This window comes from Molossus molossus, unplaced genomic scaffold (assembly GCF_014108415.1).
Source record: "Molossus molossus isolate mMolMol1 unplaced genomic scaffold, mMolMol1.p scaffold_m16_p_9, whole genome shotgun sequence".
Lineage (NCBI taxonomy): Eukaryota > Metazoa > Chordata > Mammalia > Chiroptera > Molossidae > Molossus > Molossus molossus.
The window spans coordinates 3,400,780-3,422,367 of record NW_023425403.1 but is presented as its reverse complement, the minus strand read 5'-3'; the positions used below and the strand labels follow the sequence as shown (position 1 = coordinate 3,422,367).

General features: G+C 50.3%; 1 protein-coding gene across 1 annotated transcript in view; it reads right to left on the bottom strand.

Moving 5' to 3' along the window:
- Nucleotides 1-13,151: 13,151 nt before the first annotated feature.
- Nucleotides 13,152-21,588, bottom strand: part of MCPH1 (microcephalin 1) — a 178,691-nt gene continuing 170,254 nt past the window's right edge. Inside the window, exon 13 of the mRNA XM_036249619.1 lies at nt 13,152-13,228. Within this exon, the coding sequence (XP_036105512.1) occupies nt 13,176-13,228 (53 nt within the window). The 3' untranslated portion in view covers nt 13,152-13,175. The remainder of the gene's footprint in view (nt 13,229-21,588) is intronic.

Sequence of the window (21,588 nt, the reverse complement as noted above, 5' to 3'; positions counted from 1 at the left end):
TGGCAGAAACATGGTTAGCTGTCCAAGGTCCTGTGGACTGTCGGTGTTGAAAGACGGTTATGAAAAATGAATAATCTGCAGCATTCTTTTGTATTTATTTCAAATTCATAGGATCTCAGTTGTGCTATGGATGAGTCATATTATGGTCAGACCAAGACTCCAGCGCCAGCTAGGACGGCGCGTCCGTAGGGCTCCAAGCACAGCCGTGCACGTGCGCTCACTGTGGCCTGGGGGCCGGTGCAGATTTGGGACAGGTGCCCGTGCGCGTGACCACCTCGGAATTACTTGCACTTGTAGAGGCGCCTGCAGCACTGTCTGTGCTCTAGAACCCAAGAAGTGAGACCCTCTTGGTGAAGCCCACTGGCCCAGGAGTTAAGAACCAATCGGCTGCCAAAATTATAATGTAAAACTGAAGAAAACACCAGGTCATTTGGTGGAAATGAAAATGATGGATGGAGAGGAAACGGGGAACACTGGCCACTGGGGTGTTCGCCTGCGAGAGCTGCAGGGACCCCAGGCTACATGGAGGGAGAGGCGCCCTTCCGGCATCCTCTCTGCTGAGCCCCCACGGCAGAGTGCCTCTCCTCGTGCCAGGCGTCAGCAGTCTCCCTGCAGGCCCCGGTGGGTGCCAGAGCCAGGTGGCTCCAGCCCCGTCCCGTCACACAGGCAGGCACCCGCGGCCCCCGGTCCTCACGCCTGCACTGCCCAGCGGTGCCGACGGGAGGGGCTGCTGAGAGAGAAGGCTGCACCCTCCAAATAGCGCCCATTTCTCTGCCACAGCTATCGCTGCAGGTTTTTAATTGGGTGCAGGTTTTAGAGTTAGATTTTAAAATTAACTTAAAATATTTGAATAACTAGGGGATGCAGCAGACGTTCATGAACGACAGGTCCAGGAGGAAGCTCAAGGGACCACTCCTCCCCCCTCATGTCCATCTCATCTGCCAGAAAGCTGGCCGCTTGCCGCTCCTGAAAGTCTGATTCTATCCTCGGTGCCCTTGGAAAACGTCAGGGGCTTGTTGACCTGCTAACTAAACCCTGTCTGTGCAGAGCGGTTCTCACTTCAGTTTCTCATCTGCTTTGCATTCCAATAGTTTCTCCTCGCCTCTTTAAAAGATGCGTGCATAGTTTTGTTCTTTTATTCTTTTGCATTTTTATTCATATTCAACAGACTAAAGTTAATGACTATTTTACCCGAACAGTAAAAATAGAACTACCATGTGATCCAGCAATTCCTGCTGGGCATTTATCCGGGGGCGGGGGGGGGGGATGAAAGCATGAATTTGAAAAGATATATGCACCCCGTGTTCACCACAGTGTCATTTATAATGGCCGAGACGCGGAAACATCCTGAGTGCTCATCAGTGGATGAAAGCCTAAAGGACGTGTAACACACTTCGGGCTATTTCTTTGGCTGTATTTTCCAGTTTATTAATTCTCTCTTGAGCTGTGTTCAATTCGTAGATAACACTTCCATTAGTTTTTCTTACCCTTAGACATTTTTTTTGTATATCTCTTAAGTTTCTACAAAATTCATATGTATTTCCTCTATCCCCTTCACTCCCTTACAATTTATCTGATGTATTTTTTAATCACCTGCGAGTCATTCCATCTGTCTGGGTCCCCACCATGTGGATCTGGGTGGCCACACACTCATGGTGCAGTTTGGCAGGTGCCTGTCCTCTGCATTTTCTGAAAACTGGCAGCTGCACCCACTGACTGGCCACACTCACACTCAATGTCTTTGTCAGGCCTATTGGAAGACTATAATCCTGGTTGTCTCTCTACTTTGGGATTTTTAGGAGTCGTTGATATTGATACTTAATGTCTATTTCCCTCCATGGAGAATTGCCAAAGAAAATCTGCTAAGTCTATTGTTTGTTTGTTTGTTTCATTTATTAGTTGGAATGCTTTTATATAGACACGCCTTCCCTCATATACTGTGAGTTTACCAAGTGGCACAGTTTATACAGGATGGGCAGGAAGGATGCTTGCCTGCTTCCCTTGGTTTACTCGTTTTCAAAATAATGAACTGGTTCCTTTTCACCCGTCATGTTCAGTCGCGTGGAGAACTCACGGATTTAAACTTCTTTGAGGGGTTTTAATTCATTGCAATGATTAGAGCTCAAAGTGTCTCACTTTGTCCAATGAGAGCCTCCTCCCATTGGTTTCTGGATCCTTTTGACCTTACCTAAGTGGTCTTTGATGGCTTCTTTGCTATTTGCTATGACCAGAGGTCCCAGACTCCTCCCACACTTTTTTTTTTTTTTTTTTTTACCGACATGAAATCAGGCATTTCTCCAAGAAGCCTTGCATTTCTTTCAGTGCGAAATAGTATTTCAAGACCACAATTTTGTCACTATATTCAGTGGCCAGAAATAAGAAAATATAAGTATATGAAAAGTAAAATACCTCATGAGTTCAATTCAAATTAGAGTCTTTAGAGCTTAACTTCTTCTCAATTATGTCTGTATCTTCTTTTTTTCATATCTGAGAATCTAGTTCTCAAAGGCACAGGGGATGAGAGAATATTGCATAAAAACTCATTAGTTTTTGTTTTTTTTTTTTTTTCTTTATTGATTTTAGAGAGAGGAAGGGAGAGGGAGAGAGAGATAGAAACATCGATGAGAGAACATCGACTGGCCGCCTCCTGCATGCCCCCCACTGGGGATCAGGCCCACAACCTGGGCATGTGCCCTGACCGGGAATTGAACTGGTGACCTCTTGGTGCACAGGTTAATGCCCAACCACTGAGCCACACCAGCCGGGCAAAAACTCATTAGTTTTATGTCACACACACCTACAGCAGTCTCAGAATAATGACACCAATACCACCACCAATGAGCTCTGAAAACATCACATCTTTTTGGAATGTGCTCTCATTTATTCTCCTGCCACCATTTTTTTGTTGTTGTTGTTAATTCCCACCTGAGGATATTTTCCCATTAATTTTTAGATAGATAGATAGATAGAGAGAGACATCAATGTGAGAGAGACACACCAATTAGTTGCCTCTGCATGGCCCGGTCCAGGTTGGGGATCAAACCTGAAACCCAGGCATGTGCCCTTGACCAGGAATCGAACCCATGACCCTCTGGTCTGTGAGCCGACTATTACCACTGAGTCAAACTGGCCAGGGATCCTGCCACCGTTTTTGAGTGGGTTGTAGTGAATCTATGTCAGAGCTTATAGCTGTTTCCTGCTCTCTTAACCCTCACTCGTGCATGTGAAGTATATATGTATGTGTGTACTATAGATTTATACACACGCACCTCACAACCAGTGCTCAAGTATCTCTCTAGTCATCTTGGTTGTTTGAAGCTTGATCTCTAGTAGTTTCCTCAGGAAAGGCTCATGGGAGTGAGATTTTCTGAGTTCTGCCATGTTGGTAACAGTTTGGGCCTTTTATACTTAAAAAGTCAGTTTTGCTGGATATAAAATTCTTGTTACAAAAGTTCTTCCTTGAGTATCTTAAATATGTTATTTCATTGTCTTTTCATAAAGCATTGATGTTCAAAAGCTAGATGATGGTCTGTTTTTCTTCCTGAATAAACACTGTGTGTGTGTGTGTGTGTGTGTGTGTGTGTGTGTTTTAATGTTCAGAGGATTTTTTTCTTTGAAGTTTGCTACTTTTACCATTCTGGGTTGACATTCTCAGGTATGTGGTGTACTTTTTCAATATATAGTGGTAAATCTTTTTCTTTATTCAGTTCTCAAACTATAGCTTTTAGTATTCATTTAGGATTTTTTGGATTCAGGTTCTTCTTCAGGAAGACCTGTGTCCAATATCCTTTGCCTATTTTAATAGTTGTCACTTTCTCTGACATCTTTTAAAAATCTGCATTCCCCCCCCCCCCCCCCATTTTCTCTTTCTACATCTCTTAAGGGTTACTTGTGTGGACTTGTTGTTGTTCCTTCTAGTTTCGCCTTTACTCCTGAAATGAATTTTTCTTCTAATTCTCTCCTTGATTCTGTTGCCTCGTTGGTTAGTTTTTCTCATTCTCATTCACGTGTTATTTCATGTCTCATGTGTCTTCCCTAGTCATTTGCCCCGTTAGGAAATAGTCTCTGACCCACTGTGGCCATCAATTCCTTCATGCTTTCATTGCACAGATCACTCTACTCCTTGTTCTTCTCCTTATGCCCTCCTATGGCATTTGACCTTGACAATTCTCTGTAGCTTATTTTTATGTGAAAGTAGATATGCCTGAGCTTTAAGGACGAATTACGGCTTCGGTGGCTTTTCTAACTTCACAAAGCCCCCGTTTCTGCTGGATTTTGGCAGTGTTCAAAAAGAATGTGGCTTTCTGAGCTTTTTTTCTTTTCTTTTAAATTTATATTTATATTGAGCTATAATTGATATATAACATTGTGCGACTTTAAGGTGCATCTTATATGTTGACTTGATATATTTATATAATGCAATATGATTCTCACTGTAGTGTTAGCTAACAACTCTATCATGTCACATAAAAAATGATCATTTCTGCCCTGGCTGGTTTGGCTCAGTGGTTAGAGCATCAGCCCATGGACCAGAGTCATGGGTTCGATTCCGGTCAAGGGCACGTACCTTGGTTGCGGTTTGGTCACTGGCCCTGGTTGGAGTTGTGTGGGAAGCAACCAATCGATGTGTCCCTCTCATATCGATATTTCTCTCTCTCTCTCCCTCCCCCTCTCATTCTATCTGAAGATAAAATGGAAATATATCCTTGGGTGAGGATTTAAAAAAAAGAAATAACCATTTCTTTTTTGTGTTGAGAACAATTAAGACCCAGGTTGTTACGACCTTGAATGACTTTGAAGTGTATGCATAGTACTGCTGACCAGTAGTCACCATGCTTAGGTCTCCAGGACTCACCTACTAGGTTAAGGTTTTGCCTTAAACAACATCTCCCCAACCCCCCACCCTTGGCAATTATCCTTCCACTTGGTGTTTTTAAGTTTGGCTTTTTTTTTAAATTCCACATGTAAGTGTCATCACACTTGTCTTGGTCTTTCTCTGACTTATTTCATGTAGCATAATGCCCTCCAGGTCCATCCATGTTGTTGCGAGAGGCAGGACTTTCTTCCTTCCCATGGCTGAAGAATATTCCATTGTGTCGACACATCACACCTTTGTCTCCCTCACACAGTACACACAGCTACACTGTTTCCATGTCTTGGCCACTGTGAATAATGTTGCAGTGAATACGAGAGTGCAGGCATCCCTTAGAGATGCTGATTTAACTCCTTCAGATACACAGCCAGAAGTGGGGTTGCGGGTTCATATGCGCAGTTTTTCCTCGTGGCCACACGGGTCTGCATTCCTGCCAACAGTGCGCTGTAAGGGCCTCCTACATCCTCGCCCGCACTCACCTCTTCTTGTTGATAACAGCCATGCTCAGGTGTGGAGTGATATGTCGCTGTGGCTTTGATACGTCTTTCCCTGTTGATTGGTGATATTGAGCATCTGAAATTTCTTGAGAATTTTCCTCTACTCTGATTTTTAAAAATATATTTTTATTGATTTTTTTTGAGAATGAGATGGAGGGGGAGAGAGAGAAACATCGATCAGTTGCCTCCTGCATGCCCCCCGACTGGGAATCGAACCCAGACCTCTCAGTCCATGGGACGATGCTCAGGCCACTGAGCCACACCGGCTGGGCTCCTCCACTGTACTTTTGATTGATACCAGGGTTCAGAAAACTAAACTGGACCGCCACCAGTTTTTATCTATCTTGTGAATTAAGATCAGTTTTTACACTTTTAAATGGTCGAAACAGTGACAAAACCAAACCAAAAGAGGAATGTTGTGTGGCACATGCAAATTATACATTTATATTTCGGTGTCTGTAAATGGTTTTATGGGACACAGACACATCCATCCATTTGTACACCGTCTGTGGCTGCTCTCACCCTTTAACTGCAGAGCTGAGTAGCCACAGCAGAGACCGGCCTCAGGGTCTACGACACTGACGTCTGGTTCTTCACAGAAGACATGTGCCAACCCCTGGTCTTGACCCCCTTTCTTTTGTCTCTGGCTTAACCAAATTTGAGTCCACTCCCCGCCATTTCTCCTCGGTGCAGGACCCTAGCCTAGAAAGGCACGCAGGTAGGTGACTTTTGAGAGTGTGTGGGGGGTAGACTGCCCCAGGACCCTTCAACCCCCCTCTCTCACATGCTCTCAAAGGGCAAAACGTTCTGCTGTTCTGGTCACTCTGTAGCCTACTCCTCCTCCCTCCGGAGCAGACGTTGGCACCACCAGGACTTGTGGCTGACGGTGCTCCGTCTTCACCGCTTGTATTTTGGAATTCATGAGAATACCTTGTTTGGGTTTTGCTATCTAAGGCGTCTGTGTTTTGGTGGGGATTCAGAAAGATTGAAATGCTGTTAAAATTGTTTGTAAGTTCTATTTGGTGCTTTTTCAACTCTGTCTTATCATTTCTCTTGCTCATGCTCATTTCTCTTGCTTTTATGTCCTTGCAGAACACTCATTTTAAAACCTATGTCTCGCCCTGGCTGGTTTGGCTCAGCGGTTAGAGCGTCGGCCTGCGGTCCGGAGAGACCCGGGTTCGGTTCCCGCTAAGGGCATGTACTTCGGTTGCAGTTTGTCCCCGGCCCTGGTTGGTCGTGCGGGTGGCAGCCACTCGATGTGTCCCTTCACGTCGATGTTTCTCTCTCTCTCTCCCTTCCTCTCTCTCCCTCCCTCTCTATCTGTACAAAAAATGGAAAAATATCCTCGGGTGAGGATAAAAAAAAAAATAAAACCTATGTCTCATGATTCAGTATCTGAAGGCTCGGTTGGTCTGGTCCCATCGTTAGCTTTTCCTAAGGACGGTCACGATGGTTTATTTGAAAGTCTGTGTGTGCATTCAAACTTAGGGTCACGATCACCTTGCTGTGTGTCACCAGAAGCCCAGGTTAAGGGACACTCTTCCTGGGGGACATGTGCCTAAGGATGTTGCTTATGAAAACAGATGCCCTCGCTGCTTGTCTTTGCGGAGTCTTTTCCACGACTTAGCCCCTTTCCTAGGAGCATAACCCTTCCCGAGTGCAAACTTTATCAGAGGTGTTCTCCATTCTAATTTCCCCTCACCTCTACATGTGCACACACAGACACACACACACACGCACACACACGGTTCTAGATCAGTAGGTTCTTCCCAGCTTCAACGTTGACCTGCCTCTCCAGTTTATTTCCAGCTCTAGTTTGTGTGTTTACCCATCATTCAAAACACAATTCTCTATATTTCATTCTGCATTTTTAGATGTCCATTACAAGGTTCCTTATCTTGCTGAAATGGAGGTCACGTATTTACTTTCTTGGATAACACAAATGTCTAGGTTTAGAAATCTTACAACAACGTGTTTGGATACCTAACATGCCTAAAATAGTTATGAAATAGTTTTGCCCTTTACCGCCTCCGACCCCCATCTCTCTGACAACTGCCTTTAGCAATAAGAACCCGGCCGTTTGGGGTGTGCCCCTACAGTGGCTAACGCGCTCGGACACATTCTCCCCTGCAGCGTGTGGATCTGATTCGGAAGACGCAGCCCTCCTGAGACGCTCATACCCGGCTGAGACGACACCCGCACCCGCTGTCTTCCCGCTGACCGCCCAGCAGCCCGTCCTGCAGGTCCAGCAGCTGCCCCCCCAGCCTGGCCTCACGCCCATCTCCCTCCTCCCCGGGGGCATGACCCCAAGCTACAGAGCCCACACCGGCCTGGGCGCCAATGCAGGCTTTTCCCTGACATCCCTCAGCCCAGCCTCCAGGGCCCCGGAGCCCAGCTGCGGCCCCCACACCTCCGTGTCTTCCCCTGTGAACATCTCGTCTCCCCTTAAATCATGGATCAACGCCGGGTTCTCCCGGGAGCATTTCCCACACGCTTTCCCTACAGAACCCCTTTCTTCGCGGCTCTCCCCGTCTTCGGGGAGCTGGTCACAGGGCTGTGTCAATTGTCTTCCGGCCTGACTCCCTTCAAGCCTGTCAGCTCTGAGGGCAGCTGGGAGTGACCCTGGCCCCGGAGCCGGGTATGCCTGCACCGGATGTGGCTAGGTGCTCAGGGATGTCCCGCGAACCCGGGCCACTGGTGTCCGGCACGTGCCGGAAGGCGCATGTTGGCGGGGAAGCACACGGAGCTGGGGGTGGGGCGTCCACACTACGAGCAGACGAAGCCGCAAAACCCCTGCCGTGATCAACAGCATGGGGTTCCCGCGGCTGGAGCGTGGGCCCTCCCCCCCGGGACAGGCAGGCTGCACGGGGCGGTCAGAACCGGGGCGGCCAGGGGACCGGACCCACCTCCTCGCCTTCAGCACAGGAGGCCAGCCTGCCAGGCCCGGGGCACCAGTGTGCTCCCCCTTGGCCTAATGTGGGCTCCAAGGATATTATACGGGGCCCCCGGGACCCATAAACCATAGAAGGAAGGGGTGCAGTGGGAACTACTCAAGAACAGCAAATGCTAGGGTTCAAAGTAACCCAATTCCCCGCCATCTGACAGCGCTGGAGGCCCCCGCAGAGCCGAGGTGGCCGTCTTTCGTCACCTCTGAGACAAGGGCTGCCAGGTGCCTCCTGTGGTCCCAACACGTCCCAGCTCTGTTCCTGGAACCAAACTTGCGGCATCATGAGTCAGAGTCCTCCTGCCCTCGGCCACAGCAGCTCTGCACCCTCGGGACAGTCCTCTTGGATCCCCGACGACGAACGCTCGTGTTTCACGTTGCTGGCCCAGGAGCCCCCTGGCTGACAGCTGGCTGTCTGTGCCAAGCCCTGGGTCTGGCAGTGTCTGCCTTCCCCGCTGTCCCCGGGCCCCGGCGAGCTGACAGGCCATTGCTGCGTCTCACCCCTGTTCATGGGGACGGACAGACAGACGAACCGCCGGCTGGACGAGCCCCAGCACAGACTCCCTCGACAATTCCTCCCCCTTAGGCAGGGTGGAGATTTCATCTGCTGGCTTCCAGGAGGGGTTACAAAGTTAACTTCTTAAGTAAATCTTCTCTCTGGAATAGAAAAGATGTTAAACTCTGTGTTCCCACAGATAAACTGTGACTCCTAACATTAAAAAAATAAAATAAAATTGAAGCCAGGTTAATCAGGGATGACTGGGGCCAGCATCTTCGAGTTCAAGGTGGAGTTCGGACTTGGAAGGTCCCCCCCCCCCCCGAACCAGGCCCGCCTGACCCTCTGACGTGCTCATTCAGTGCCTTCGGCTGTCTCAGCCACCCACTCACGTTCGGGGAGAAGAGCGGCATGGCTTCCTGGCACAGGACTTTCTAGTGTTCAGTGAAGGGGAGATGAAGCAAACTTGAGAAGAGGGACCATGAAAATGCAATTACAGCCACCGATCACTTCAACATACACACATTTCCGCTTCACAGCAGGGTCGGTGAAGTTCAACGACGGCCACACACACGATGATGACAGACGGGAAGTGCATGTATCACTCGGGCTTCGTTGTGTCGCCTGCTGGCAGTGAGGCCCACACATGCCCGGCTCTGCATGGCCGACCCGTGTCCCCGGATAGACGCGACCCCTGAACAAGGCCCACCGGGCTGCACTGGCTCCCAGGCCCCTTCGGAGCACTCTGCTCCCCCGTGACCCTCGCCCGGCGCTTGCGCCGTCCTGACCGGTGCCAGGTGACTACTGACGCAGCTTCTTCGCTGGATCACACACGTCCGTCTCCGGAACCCACTCCCAGGCCCATGTGGGCGTGTCCCCACGAAATCGTCTTAGTAAGAACCCTGCTGTCAGCTTAACGAGAAGCCCTCACCTTTGACATGTGATCACCCTTGATGGTTGCTGGGGTTCCTCAACCCCACACCCCCAGGGGCGGTCTGGTCACCTTCAGCAAGAACCCTGCTGTCAGCACAGCCGGAAGCCCCTCCCCCGGAGGTCTCCCCCCACCCCATCCCACTTCCCAGGCTGCTTTCGGAGCCGAGCCCCATCTGTCTGCCTCCCCTCGCCCCCGGAGGTCCCCGTGGCCCCTGAAAGGCTGCCTCATGGGTCATGGGTCAGTATGTATCTTTCTGTGACACTGTTGCCAGTAGAAGACCCTGTGGCTGTAAGAGGGCAGATGCCTTGTCCGGGGTCCAGGCTGGTGCCACCGAGGCGGGTGACCAGGTCCACCTCAGCTGCAGCACGAGGAGGAGTGTGGTTGGCAGGAGGGCCCCTGGCCTGTGACGGTCACTGCCTGACTTTACGACAGGATGGTCCTGGATGTTCCTGGGCCCAAGGTCATCAGTAAGGTCAGAGCCCTGAATTGGGGGAGAGAAGGCAGCTGGTGTCGCAGGCAAAGGATGAGACAGTCTCCACCACGCCGAGGGCCGTGCAGATGGACGCGCCCACCAGCCCAGAACAGCAGGCGCCCCAGAAGCCGGGAAAGGGATTCCGCCCGGAGCCTCCAGAAAGGACCGCAGCCTGCCCACGCCACGGTGGGAAGCCTACGGAACCCGTCTGACCCCCAGAAAGGAAGGGAAATAAGCTGGCGGGAGAGAAGCAACGGAGCTGAGTTGAACACAGAACAACAAAGTTGAGGAACAAAGACGCACGAAGGGGAAGAGCGGCCAGGATGGAGGCAGGCAGCATTTTCCGCTTGCTAAGAGCTCTGCGACCCGGGCGACTGGACCCCAGAGGGATTGAGTGGGTAATACCCTATTTAGAGAGGAGAAGATCCAGGCTCTGGCGTTTAAGTAACTTGGCTAAAGAAACTTGGGCTGACAAGCAGGCAAAGAACAGGAAGGAGAGAGCCAACATCCAACATCAAACTGCCACGGGGATCAGGCTTTGACTGCAACTGGGTTTTCTTGTTTTTTGTTTTTTTTATTGATTTTTAGAGAGAGAGAGAGAGAAACATCGATGAGAGAGAACATCGATTGGCCGCCTCCTGCATGCCCCCCACTGGGGATCTGGCCCACAACCTGGGCATGTGCCCTGACTGGGAATTGAACTGGTGACCTCGTGGTGCATGGGTCAATGCTCAACCACTGAGTCACACTGGCCGGGCTGCAATTGGGTTTTGAATAGAGAGGTGCTAAATATTTCTTTTAAAAAACATTAATACAAAAATGAATCATGGTCCAGCTACCCGACTCAAATCATGTCTCTGTCACCTTCCTATATTTTCACTCACCATTTGGTATGGTTCTGATTGCAGTATAAATACGATTTTGCATCTTTTTACTTCAAATGATAAATATTTCCTATATTGTATCCGTCTTCATAATTGTAATTTGTAACAGCTGCTTGGAATTGCATCCGGCTGATGTATACTGACTTACTGAGTGATTCCCATACTGTTGGACATTTGATTGTTCCCAGTTTCTTTCCACTATAAATAACACTGCAATTAGCCTCTTTGGGTACATGTCATTTGTCTTTCTAAAGGACATTTCCTTAAGATTAATTACTGGGATCGAGGCTATGGACGTTCTGACGATTCCACATTTCATACTGTTGTGGTTGGAAAAGACACTTGGTATGATTTCAATCTTCTTAAGTTTATTAAGAGTTGTTTTGTGGCCCAACATGTGATCCGTCCTGGAGAATAGTCAACGTCCGACTGAGAATGCACATTCCGCTGCTTTGGGAGGAATGCTCTGTGTGAGGTTCACCTGGCAAATGTGTCCTTCACGGCCAGTATTTTGTATCGACTTTCTGTCTGGATGATCTATGCACTGATGGTTAGTGAACCCACAGACCCATTTGAGAACTGCCATCTTATCAATACTATCTTCTAAAACGTGAACTTGGTGTATTTCTCTGCTTACTTAGATCTTCAATTTCTCTCAGCAATGCTTTAAAGGTCTTATACTTCTGCTAAGTTTATTCCTATTTATTTTTAGATGCCATTATAAATGAAATTGTATTCTTCCATTTTCAGATTGTTTACTGATAGGCTACAGAATTACAATGAACTTAGTTTGGCATATTGGTTTTATATCCTGTAATCTTCTTAAACTTGTTTATTATTTTTTTATTTGCTTCCTTATACTTTTTTACATATTGCGTCGTGTGATCTGAGGGTAGTTTTACCTCCTTCTTTCTCGTCCGTACGCCCTTTGCCTCCTTTTCTTGCCATCTCCCCGGGAGGGATTTCTAACTCCCGGGGTGAGAAGAGAGGGTGCGAGTCAGTCACCTGTGAAACGAAAAAGCCTGGGGACCGTCCGCGACACCTGCAGCCCCGCGTGCTCGGGGAGAGGCCTGCAGACCTGCAGTCACGAGCTGTTAGGGTGACTGGAGGGGTAATGAGGTGCCCGTAAGAAACGCTCAGTGCACTGCCTGGCCCGAGTCCGTGTCTTCATGAAATGCTGGCTTCTGGACAGAGTCTGCAGTGGCCACGGCCGGTGCAGACAGCCCGGGGGACTCCACAGCCGTGTGGGGGATGAGGGGTTCTTCACGGTTTGTCACCAGCCCTGGGGGAGCTGTGGGTGCCATGGGAGCTCCGCCCCCACCCGAGCTTCCTGTGGCCAGGCCCAGGGAACCGGGGCAGGACCCGGGAGGGGGTGACTTGTGTTGTGCGTTGTTTTAAAACCAAGAGGAAGCCCTTCCGTATTCCTCTTGTGCTGGCCCCTTGTGTCTCAGGGTCACCCTAGGGGTGATCACTGTCTTGTTGAGGGACTTGAATTTGCGGGGGGACTATTAGCTGACCTGAGTAAGGTTACGTGGGGAGAAGGCAGTGAGGACACCTTCCCGGCACCATCACTCGGTGGGACTGCGTTTCTGACCTTTAGAAGGTGAGCGGTCAGTGTGTGCCAGCGTCCTCTGGGGGACAGCAAGCATCGGGGGTCTGACGGAGACTGGGGCGTGTCCACACCTGCCAGTGGCACCGACTGCCACACACCGCCCTCGCTCACCCCTTCAAGAAGAGCCTCGGTGCGCAGCCAGCACCTTGCCAGCCGGTCGGCGCCCGTGCTCTCTGGCACAGGAGCCTCACCGCGAAACGCAGAGCTGAGGCCGAGTCTGACAACCACGTGCACGGATTCCCACTCTTTACTTAACAAACGGCTGACACGGGCTCTGTGACCCGGGGTTATGACCGTCCGTCAGGTCCGAAGCCTGTCCCGGTAGGACGAGTCGGCTGCATCCAGAGTCACACGGAGACTTCAGCACGGAGAGCCCACAGCACGCGGGCGGCCTGTGGGCCGCAGAGAGGCCCTTCCGGGCGGTCCCGGCTCCCGCTCTGGCTCCTGTCCCGGGCGGCGTCCGTCACTGCAGCAGGTAGTCCTCCCAGGCACAGACCTGGTGCTGCGTGATCGAGTCTGGGGAAAGAGAAGAGCAGTTTGCTTTGACACTGGCCAGCCGCACAGAGAAATAAGGGCTTTTTCACACAAATGCAAAACCATGTTGTAAAACCTCAGGCGGCAGGAGCTGTGTTCCCCGTGTGACCACGTGCCCAAGCAGCACGTAAAGAAACCGTCAGGTCAGAGGGGTGTGTGCAGGGCGCAGGGCCCTCCTCACCGCCAGGGAGGGGGTCTGCCCCAGCTCGGGGTCTGCTCCAGCAAGGCCCAGGACTGGCAGCGGGGCAGACCCCGTCTCAGCACAGCGGGGGGAAGGGGGGGAGAGACAGGTCCCCATCTCAGTGCAGCGGGGGGACGGACAGGTCCCCATCTCAGTGCAGCGGGGGGGAGGGGGGCAGACCCGTCTCAGTGCAGCAGGGGGGGACAGGTCCCCATCTCAGTGCAGCGGGGGGGAGGGGGGCAGACCCGTCTCAGTGCAGCGGGGGGGGGGGGACAGGTCCCCATCTCAGTGCAGCGGGGGGGAGGGGGGCAGACCCGTCTCAGCACAGCGAGGGGGGGGGACAGGCCCCCATCTCAGTGCAGCGGCGGGGCAGGCCTGTCTCAGTGCAGCGAGGGGGGGGGGGACAGGTCCCCATCTCAGTGCAGCGGCGGGGGCAGACCCGTCTCAGTGCAGTGGGGCAGACCCCGTTTCAGTGCGAGCTCAGCCTGCGTCCCCTCCGGCCGTGTGTCCCTCTGCCTGCTGAACTCTCGCCTGGAGGGCACAGGGCCGGCGCGCTCTCTGAGGTGCGGGTCCTGTTTCGGTGGAGGAAGCGGGCACATGTTCATCTGAAACTGCTGTTTTGTGAAGGTCGCCAGCCCAGAGGACGGGGAGCACAGGGCCGCCCCGCAGCCTGCTCACAGCCACCCCCTTCCCTCCACACGGCAGAGCCCCCGGCACCACCCACTTCTGTCCCGAGGGAAGAGGCCGCGACGGGCCCTCCGCGTGGCCTGAACCACAAATCCAATCCAGCTCACCGGTGCCGCTGGGACCCAGGGGCTGGACAGAGCCACAGCCGAGCCACGGAAGCAGGAAGCTATGGTGGTCGTGAGGTACAGAGGGGAAACAGTTTATTCCGAGTACACGGAGGACCCACCCACACAGGGTCTGCAGGGGCGAGGACTGCAGACGCAGCATGGACATTCCTTAGACAGATGTCGTGAACTGTAACTAGAAACACGTACCAGCATCTTAACAATCACCCTAGTACTGTGCCCACCGCTGCCGCCCACAGCACGGGGAAGCGGGCGTTCCTGTGATGCACACGTCAGCGCTAGCCCTTCGTCTGCGACGTGTTCACCTGCGAGGTCTGTTTGCCGCCGGCTCCCTGACCTTCCTTATGCACACGTCTGCCGTGCAAGACTTTGTATCGATCTTCTCTCTCGTCGCATGGGGATGCTGAGCGACTGGTCGCAAGCCTTTCTTACACCCAGTTATTAGCAGTTCAGCCCTATTTTCCTCCAGGTTGTAAAACCTCTGTGAACTCAATTTTCATATCCAGATTTCTGACAGAATGCCATTTTCGAGATCCAGAAAAAGGGTGTTCTTCGTGGTGACTGAGGTCCAACGGAATTGGGAAATTCCAAATCTTTCTTTAAAAACCTTGAGAGGCTTATTCTGAAGTTTATATAAAGGAAAAACACGCAAAGAAAGACAATTTAGGAGACTGTGAAATTACAGTGGTGGTATAATACATAATGAGCACCGAACAGGGCCACCATCAGAGCCCATACAGAAGTGTCGTGAAACAACGTGGAAGAAATAAACAGCCCAATTTTACAACAGGCAAGGCACAGAGAAAGGCCATTCATGAAATATGAATGCCCCTTGAAGATGTTCACACTCATCGGCAACTCTAACTGAGAACTACAAACAAGTAACGCGATCTAGTCGTGTTAGTTCCTCAGGTCCCCGGACACGGAACATGAGGGTCGCGTCCAGTGCAGGTGAGGCTGTGCCGGCACTTACAGCGCACACGGGCGCAGGAATCCCACCCCATGAAGCTCCCCAGAGACCCTGGTGCCTGGACTGGGCTGGAGTGACCACGGCGCACGACACTCGCTCGGAATTGAATTCAAGTCGTTCCGACGAGAACACAGAGTGTACCATGGAAACGGTGGGAATAACCCCGCACGTCTCACGATCAGTGTGTAAATTAACTACGGTACCTCCAGTGGGTAAAAAGAATGAAATAGCTGTATCTCTGTTAAAAGTGGAACAATATGCGATCTTCCATTTACAGAAAAACAAACCTTCATTTGATACACATTAATGTACATTTATTTTTATGTAAATATGGTTTTAAAAAATCTGAAAGTTACTTCTATCTTTACTGTAGTTACATTAAGGAGGCATATGATTTGGGGACTCTCTGTACTTCTTCCACCCACCCACCCATCCATCGCGGTGGGGAAAAGGTTGACTGGAGAGATCACGTTTTACGTCTAGATAGACTGAAACATAAGCCTATACGTAACCTGAGGCCCCAGTCAGAGCTGGCCCCTCGCCTGTGATGGCAGCGCCTGCAGAATGAACGTCAGGCCTGAGGATGGACTGGCGAGCAAGGGACTGAGGTCCACGTGGTGCCGTGGCCAGCTGACAGGCAGCCAGGACGGCACGTCTGGGGAGCCCTTCACAGCCCTCAGTTCCCAACTGTGAACACACACATGAAAAACGACTTCCATCCCAGCTCACTTGGCATCTGGAGACAGCCACAACCCCAAATCCCAACGTGACATCAGATGAACACTCCTCACACACCCCATAAAATGTGAGCACAGGACAGATGCTGGAGCGGTGTGGCCAGTGGGAAGAAACAGCCAGTACACAAGCAGCTCCCATGGCGTTTACGTTGGAAAAACACTGGGGCTGTGTGTTTTTCACAAGGTTGTTCAGCTGGACTTGGCACGCATCCGCCCCGCATCCGCCCCGCATCCGCCCCGCATCAGCCCCGCTCCTGTGTGGTCGCTGGGTCAGGACTCACGACCTCCTCCCACTGAGGTGGGTAAGTCACCTCGCTGAACTAAACCTCCGACTGCCAGCAGCCAGGTGTGGCCGATGGTGCAGTGTGCAGGGTTCAAGAACACCCAGGCCCCTACTAGAAGCTGTATTTTAGCTTTTCAAAACGAGCTATGGCTTTTCGGGCTGGGAGACACACCAGGGGCCATGTGGCCGATACCCAGTGAACTCAGAACTGCCTCTTCTACTCTGTACATCTGGGTCCCCCAGCCCCTGGCCACTCACAAGACAAGATCTGTCCCATTTCCTGTACTGAAAACCCTCTGGTGACTTGCATTTACTCTTAGGACAAAACCAAGCTTCTCCCCACTGTCCGTGAGACCCGGAGCGGGCAGTCTCTGAGGACTTCTCCGGCCCCGAGTCCCATCACCCTGTCCCCTCTCATGGTGTTTCAGCCACTCTGGACTTCCTGTCTCTCCCTAATGCTCACCCTGAGCCTGAAAGGTCAGTCTCAGATCTACAGGGCCCGTCCTTCTGTTCACCGTCGGGGTCTCAACTTGAACACAGCTGCTCGGCCAGAGCCCCCGCCCCCGGTCACTCTCAGAACGCATGCCCAGTTTTCCCCACAGTGCTGCTCACCACCAGGATTCCCGGGGATTCCGTGTCCATCTCCTTCAGAACGCAAGTCCTCCAGGGCCACGCGCCGGGGCCTCTTCCTGCTATTGCAGTAGTGCCGGGGGCTTGGTGCCTCTCTGCATAGTCAGCGGTGACCCGGCGCCATGTGCGTCTGTGGACGGGGCCGGGGGCTAACAAGGGAGCGGTGCGACACCCGTTTCTGCTCGGGTTTTTCGTGGGGATGCCCACGTATCTGACCTTTGCCAAGGGTGCACCTGGAATCCGGCCAAGGCACGGACGAGACAGCCTGCAGTTTGACTCCTCGCACACCAACCTCGTTCCCCACCCAGGGCATGGGAGTGGAGTGATACTATTACAGGCTAGCCTGGAATTCACTATTATTTACTACTTTTTAAATTCCATTTTAAATTTATTGGGCATAAGAATGCTGATGATTTTAGTCAGTGGGTCTTTTCAAGAGTAGTCCTGCTGAATTAGTTACATGGCTTATTGTTTCTCTTAAATTTTCCTAGGTGGGTAACTGTATCATATACAAGTAAGACGATTCCTCCCTTTCTTTATAATTTTTATACTTTGTTTCTGCTTCCTTTTTTATCCCCTTGGGTAGAAAGTCTGGAACACTGTTGAAAAGTAAAGATGATAGTGGCCTTATGTATTTTGTAGCTGACTGAGGCCTTAAACTAAATAAAATGCATGCTGTACTTTTAAAATAGATACCCCTAAGAGATAAACCAAAGTACTTATCCATATAAGCATAACCAATGGGCACAGACACCAGTGCTGTGGTGGGGTAGGGGGCACGGGAGGAGAAACATTTGTAACAAAAATGCATAAATTAAAAAAATAGATACCCTTCATCAGGTTGAGAAAGTCCTCTTCTATTCCTAGTTCATAAAGATTTTTTTAAAAATCATGACTGGGTATTAGATTTTTTCTAATGCTTCTTAACATCTACTGAGAAAACTAATGGATTAGAAAAAAAATGCTATTTATTTATCCTCAATTCTTAGGTTAAACTCTCCTTGGTTATGTGTTTCTTAACACACTGCTAGATTAAATTTTTAATATTTCATTATCTGTGTTCAGAAATGAGTCAGGTCTATAAAAAAAAAAAAAAAAAAAAAAAAGGATTAGGCCATGATGGTACCAGCCTTGTAAAATGAGGTAAATCACTTCCCTCTTCGTTTTTCTCTGAAATAATCTGTGATCTTTGGTAAAACCTATTAAAACTGGAGGAGGTGTCTTAAAATATTTTTTTGGTGGTAAAATAGACATGACATACACAACTCAACAAAAGGAAGACAAAGAACCCAATTGAAAAATGGGCAGAGGACCTAAAGAGACACCTCTCCAAACAGGACATACAAATGGCCAAGAGACATAAAAAAAATGTTCAACATCACTAATCATCAGAGAGATGCAAATTAAAACATCAATGAGGTATCACCTCACATCTGTCAGAATGGCCACCATCAGCAAATCATCAAACAACAAGTGCTGGCGAGGGTGTGGAGAAAAGGGGACTCTAGTGCACTGCTGGTGGGAATGCAGACTGGTGCAGCCACTATGGAAAACAGTATGAGGTTTCCTTAAAAAATGAAAAATTGAACTTCCATTTGACCCAGTGATCCCACTTCTAGGAATATACCCTAAGAAGCCTGAAACACCAATCAGTAGGAATGTATGTACCCCTATGTTCATAGCAGCACTATTTACAATTGCTAAGATCTGGAAACAGCCCAAGTGTCCATCAGTAGACGAGTGAATAAAAAAAGCTGTGGTACATGTACACAATGGAGTACTATGCAGCTATAAGAAAGAAAGATCTCTTATCCTTTGAGACAACATGGAGGGACCTGAAGAGCATTATGCTAAGCAAAACAAGCCAGTCAGAGAAAGACAAATATCACATGGAATATAATGAACAATACAAGCTGATGAACAAAATAGACCCAGAGATATGAAAGTAGGGTACAGACTGACAAACCTCAGAAAAGGGGGACGGGGGGAGGGAAGAGATAAACCACAGAATTTATATGCATGTATGAGTAGCCAATGGATATAGATAACAATGCTGGAGGGAGGGGGTGGGATTGGGAGGAGGGTGTCAATGGAGGAAAAAGGAGAAACATCTGTAATAAAAATTAACAGAGATTGCAAAAAAAAAACAAAAAAACAACAGACATGACACTACCGTTTTAGGCATTCTTAGGTGTACAATTTAGTGGCATGAGGTCCATTCCCAATGCTGTGCAACCATCACCACCATCCATCTCCAGAACCTTCTCGCTATCCCAACCAACACCCACTAAACAATAACTCCCCATCCCCATTCCTCTCCTCCCAGACCCTGGGGACCGCTACTGTAATTTCTGTCTATGAATCAGCCTGTTCCAGGTAGCTCCTGGGTGGGATCCTATTTGTCCTTTGCGCCTGGCTCATTTCACGTCTCCAGTGCACGTGTGCCGTCGCGGTGCCCTTTCTGTCCCAGGTGGAGTATGCTCCATGCACGTGTGCCCACGTGCTGTTGCCCTATTCCACCGGTGGACATGGGGCTGCCTGCAACTTCTGGCTGCTGTAAACACAGCTGCGTGAGTGTGGGGTGCAAGGATGTGGGGGTGCAATGAACATGGGGTGAAGTGAACAAGGGGGTGCAAGGACATGGGGGTGCAATGAATGTGGGGGTGCAAGGACATGGGGGTGCAATGAACATGGGGTACAATGAACATAGGGTGCAATGAACGTGGGGGTGCAAGGACGTGTCTGGGTCTCTGCTTGCAATTGTTCTGGACACGCAGCTAGAAGTGGAATTGCTGGATCACACGGTAATTCTATTGGTCATTTTTCCAGGAACTGACGTGCTGTTTTCCATAGTGGCCGCACCGGTCTACATTCCCACCAACAAATAGCACACCAGGTTCCAATTTCTCCGCCTGGTCGCCAGCACTTGTTCTCGTTCTCTCTCTCTCTGATAGCAGCTGTTGTAATGGATCTAAGGTGGTTTCTCATTGCAGTTTTGATTGGCATTTCCCTAATGATTAGTGAGGATGAGCATCTTTGCATGTGCTACTGTGTATTTTTGGAGAAATGTCTAGTTAAGCCTTTTGCCCATTTTTTATGGGTCTTTTTGCTGCGGAGCTGTAGAAGTTCTTCCTATTTTCGCATCGAAACCCCTACTGTGCGCAGTGTTCTCTCCCACGGCACAGGGTGCCCTTCCTTTGGCTGGCTGTGTCCTTCGATGCACACAGGTTTCCTGTTTGCCGTTGTCTAGTTGGTCCGAGTTGACTTCTGTGGCCCCGTCACTCTCAGAGCAGGGCGGACCGTCCCCGGCTTGTGTCCCGAGTCCCGAGGGCAGTCCTTCAGGTGTCTCCCAGGCAGATCAGAGCAAGGGAGCTGCGTCCCAGGAGGGAAACCAGGGAGCCACGACTGTGCCGCCTGCGCGAACAGCCACAGGACGTCCCCACTCCCGAGGACAGTCTCTGCTCGGGGGCTTGCCTGCTTGGCATAAACCTCGGACTGTTTCCAGGCCCCGCCAAGTTCGTCCCGACAGCTCGCAGCTTCCCTGTCTGCCACTGCCGGCCGCGTGGCTTCGTGCCGGGGTCTATGGACAAGTCGTGAGGGCACACTGCTTCTGATTACAGCTCAATTTGTTAAATGTTTGAAACTGTTCAGATGGTCTATTTCTTGAATTAATTTTGATAACTTTTTCTACAAATTATCTGCCTTAGCCATTTTCAAATTTATTGGTTAAAGGTCTGCATCATCTTCTTCTATGATTTTTTAAAATATATTTTTATTAATTTTTTTAGAGAGAGAGGAAGGGAAAGGGAGAGAGAAACATGAATCGGCCGCCTCCTGCACGCCCCCTGCTGGGGATCGAGCCCACAGCCCAGGCCTGTGCCTCGACCGGGACCTCCCAGTCCCGGGGTGACGCTCAACCCACTGAGCCGCGCCAGGCCGGCTCTCCCGTGACTCTTTATCTTTTAGTGAAGCTTGAGGACTGTGCCTTGGCGGGCAGGTGCAAAGGAGGTTTCTCTGCTAACCCTCACGATGCAGACACACCCAGTGCGGGGAGTCAGTCTACATTTAACAAAGGAGAGCCCGGTGGGACGGGCTAGGAGACTCAGGAGAACTGTCGGGAACTGAAGGGACGTCTCAGGCATCCACACCCTGCCCACAGTCTTTCCGTGTCTCCCCAAGGCCAACGCGAAAGCACCGGGCTAGCGGCTGGCAGTTAATCTAAGCGAAGCTGAACACCAATGATACGTTTTGGAAAAAAGCCGGAACACAAGCGATGTGGAAATCGTAAAATTCATGGGTCAGTTTAGTCCTCATTCACTTCTATCCTGGTCGAGTTCATCTGCTTCGACAACTCGAAAGAAAAATAACTCATCTTATTGTCTGAAATTGCACCTTAATGTTCCTCGGTCACTTTTGTTCTTTCCTTTCTTCTTTCTTTAAGTTAAAAGGATTTAAGTATGGGTGGAATACGAGCTTATATTGGTTAGTTTCAGTGTACAATCCAGTGATTCCACATTTTTACACCTCACACTGTGATCAGGCCACGGATTCTAGTGATCACCTGTCGCTGTGCAAAGCCATCACACCGTTCGTGGTAATATTCCCCTTCCCCTTTTCTCCAAGCAGACCCGCCAGTGGCCGGCGGACACGTGAAGAGATGCCCGCATCACTCCTCACCAGGAAAGTGCAAATCGGAACCACAGCGAGATACCTCCTCACACTCGTTAGG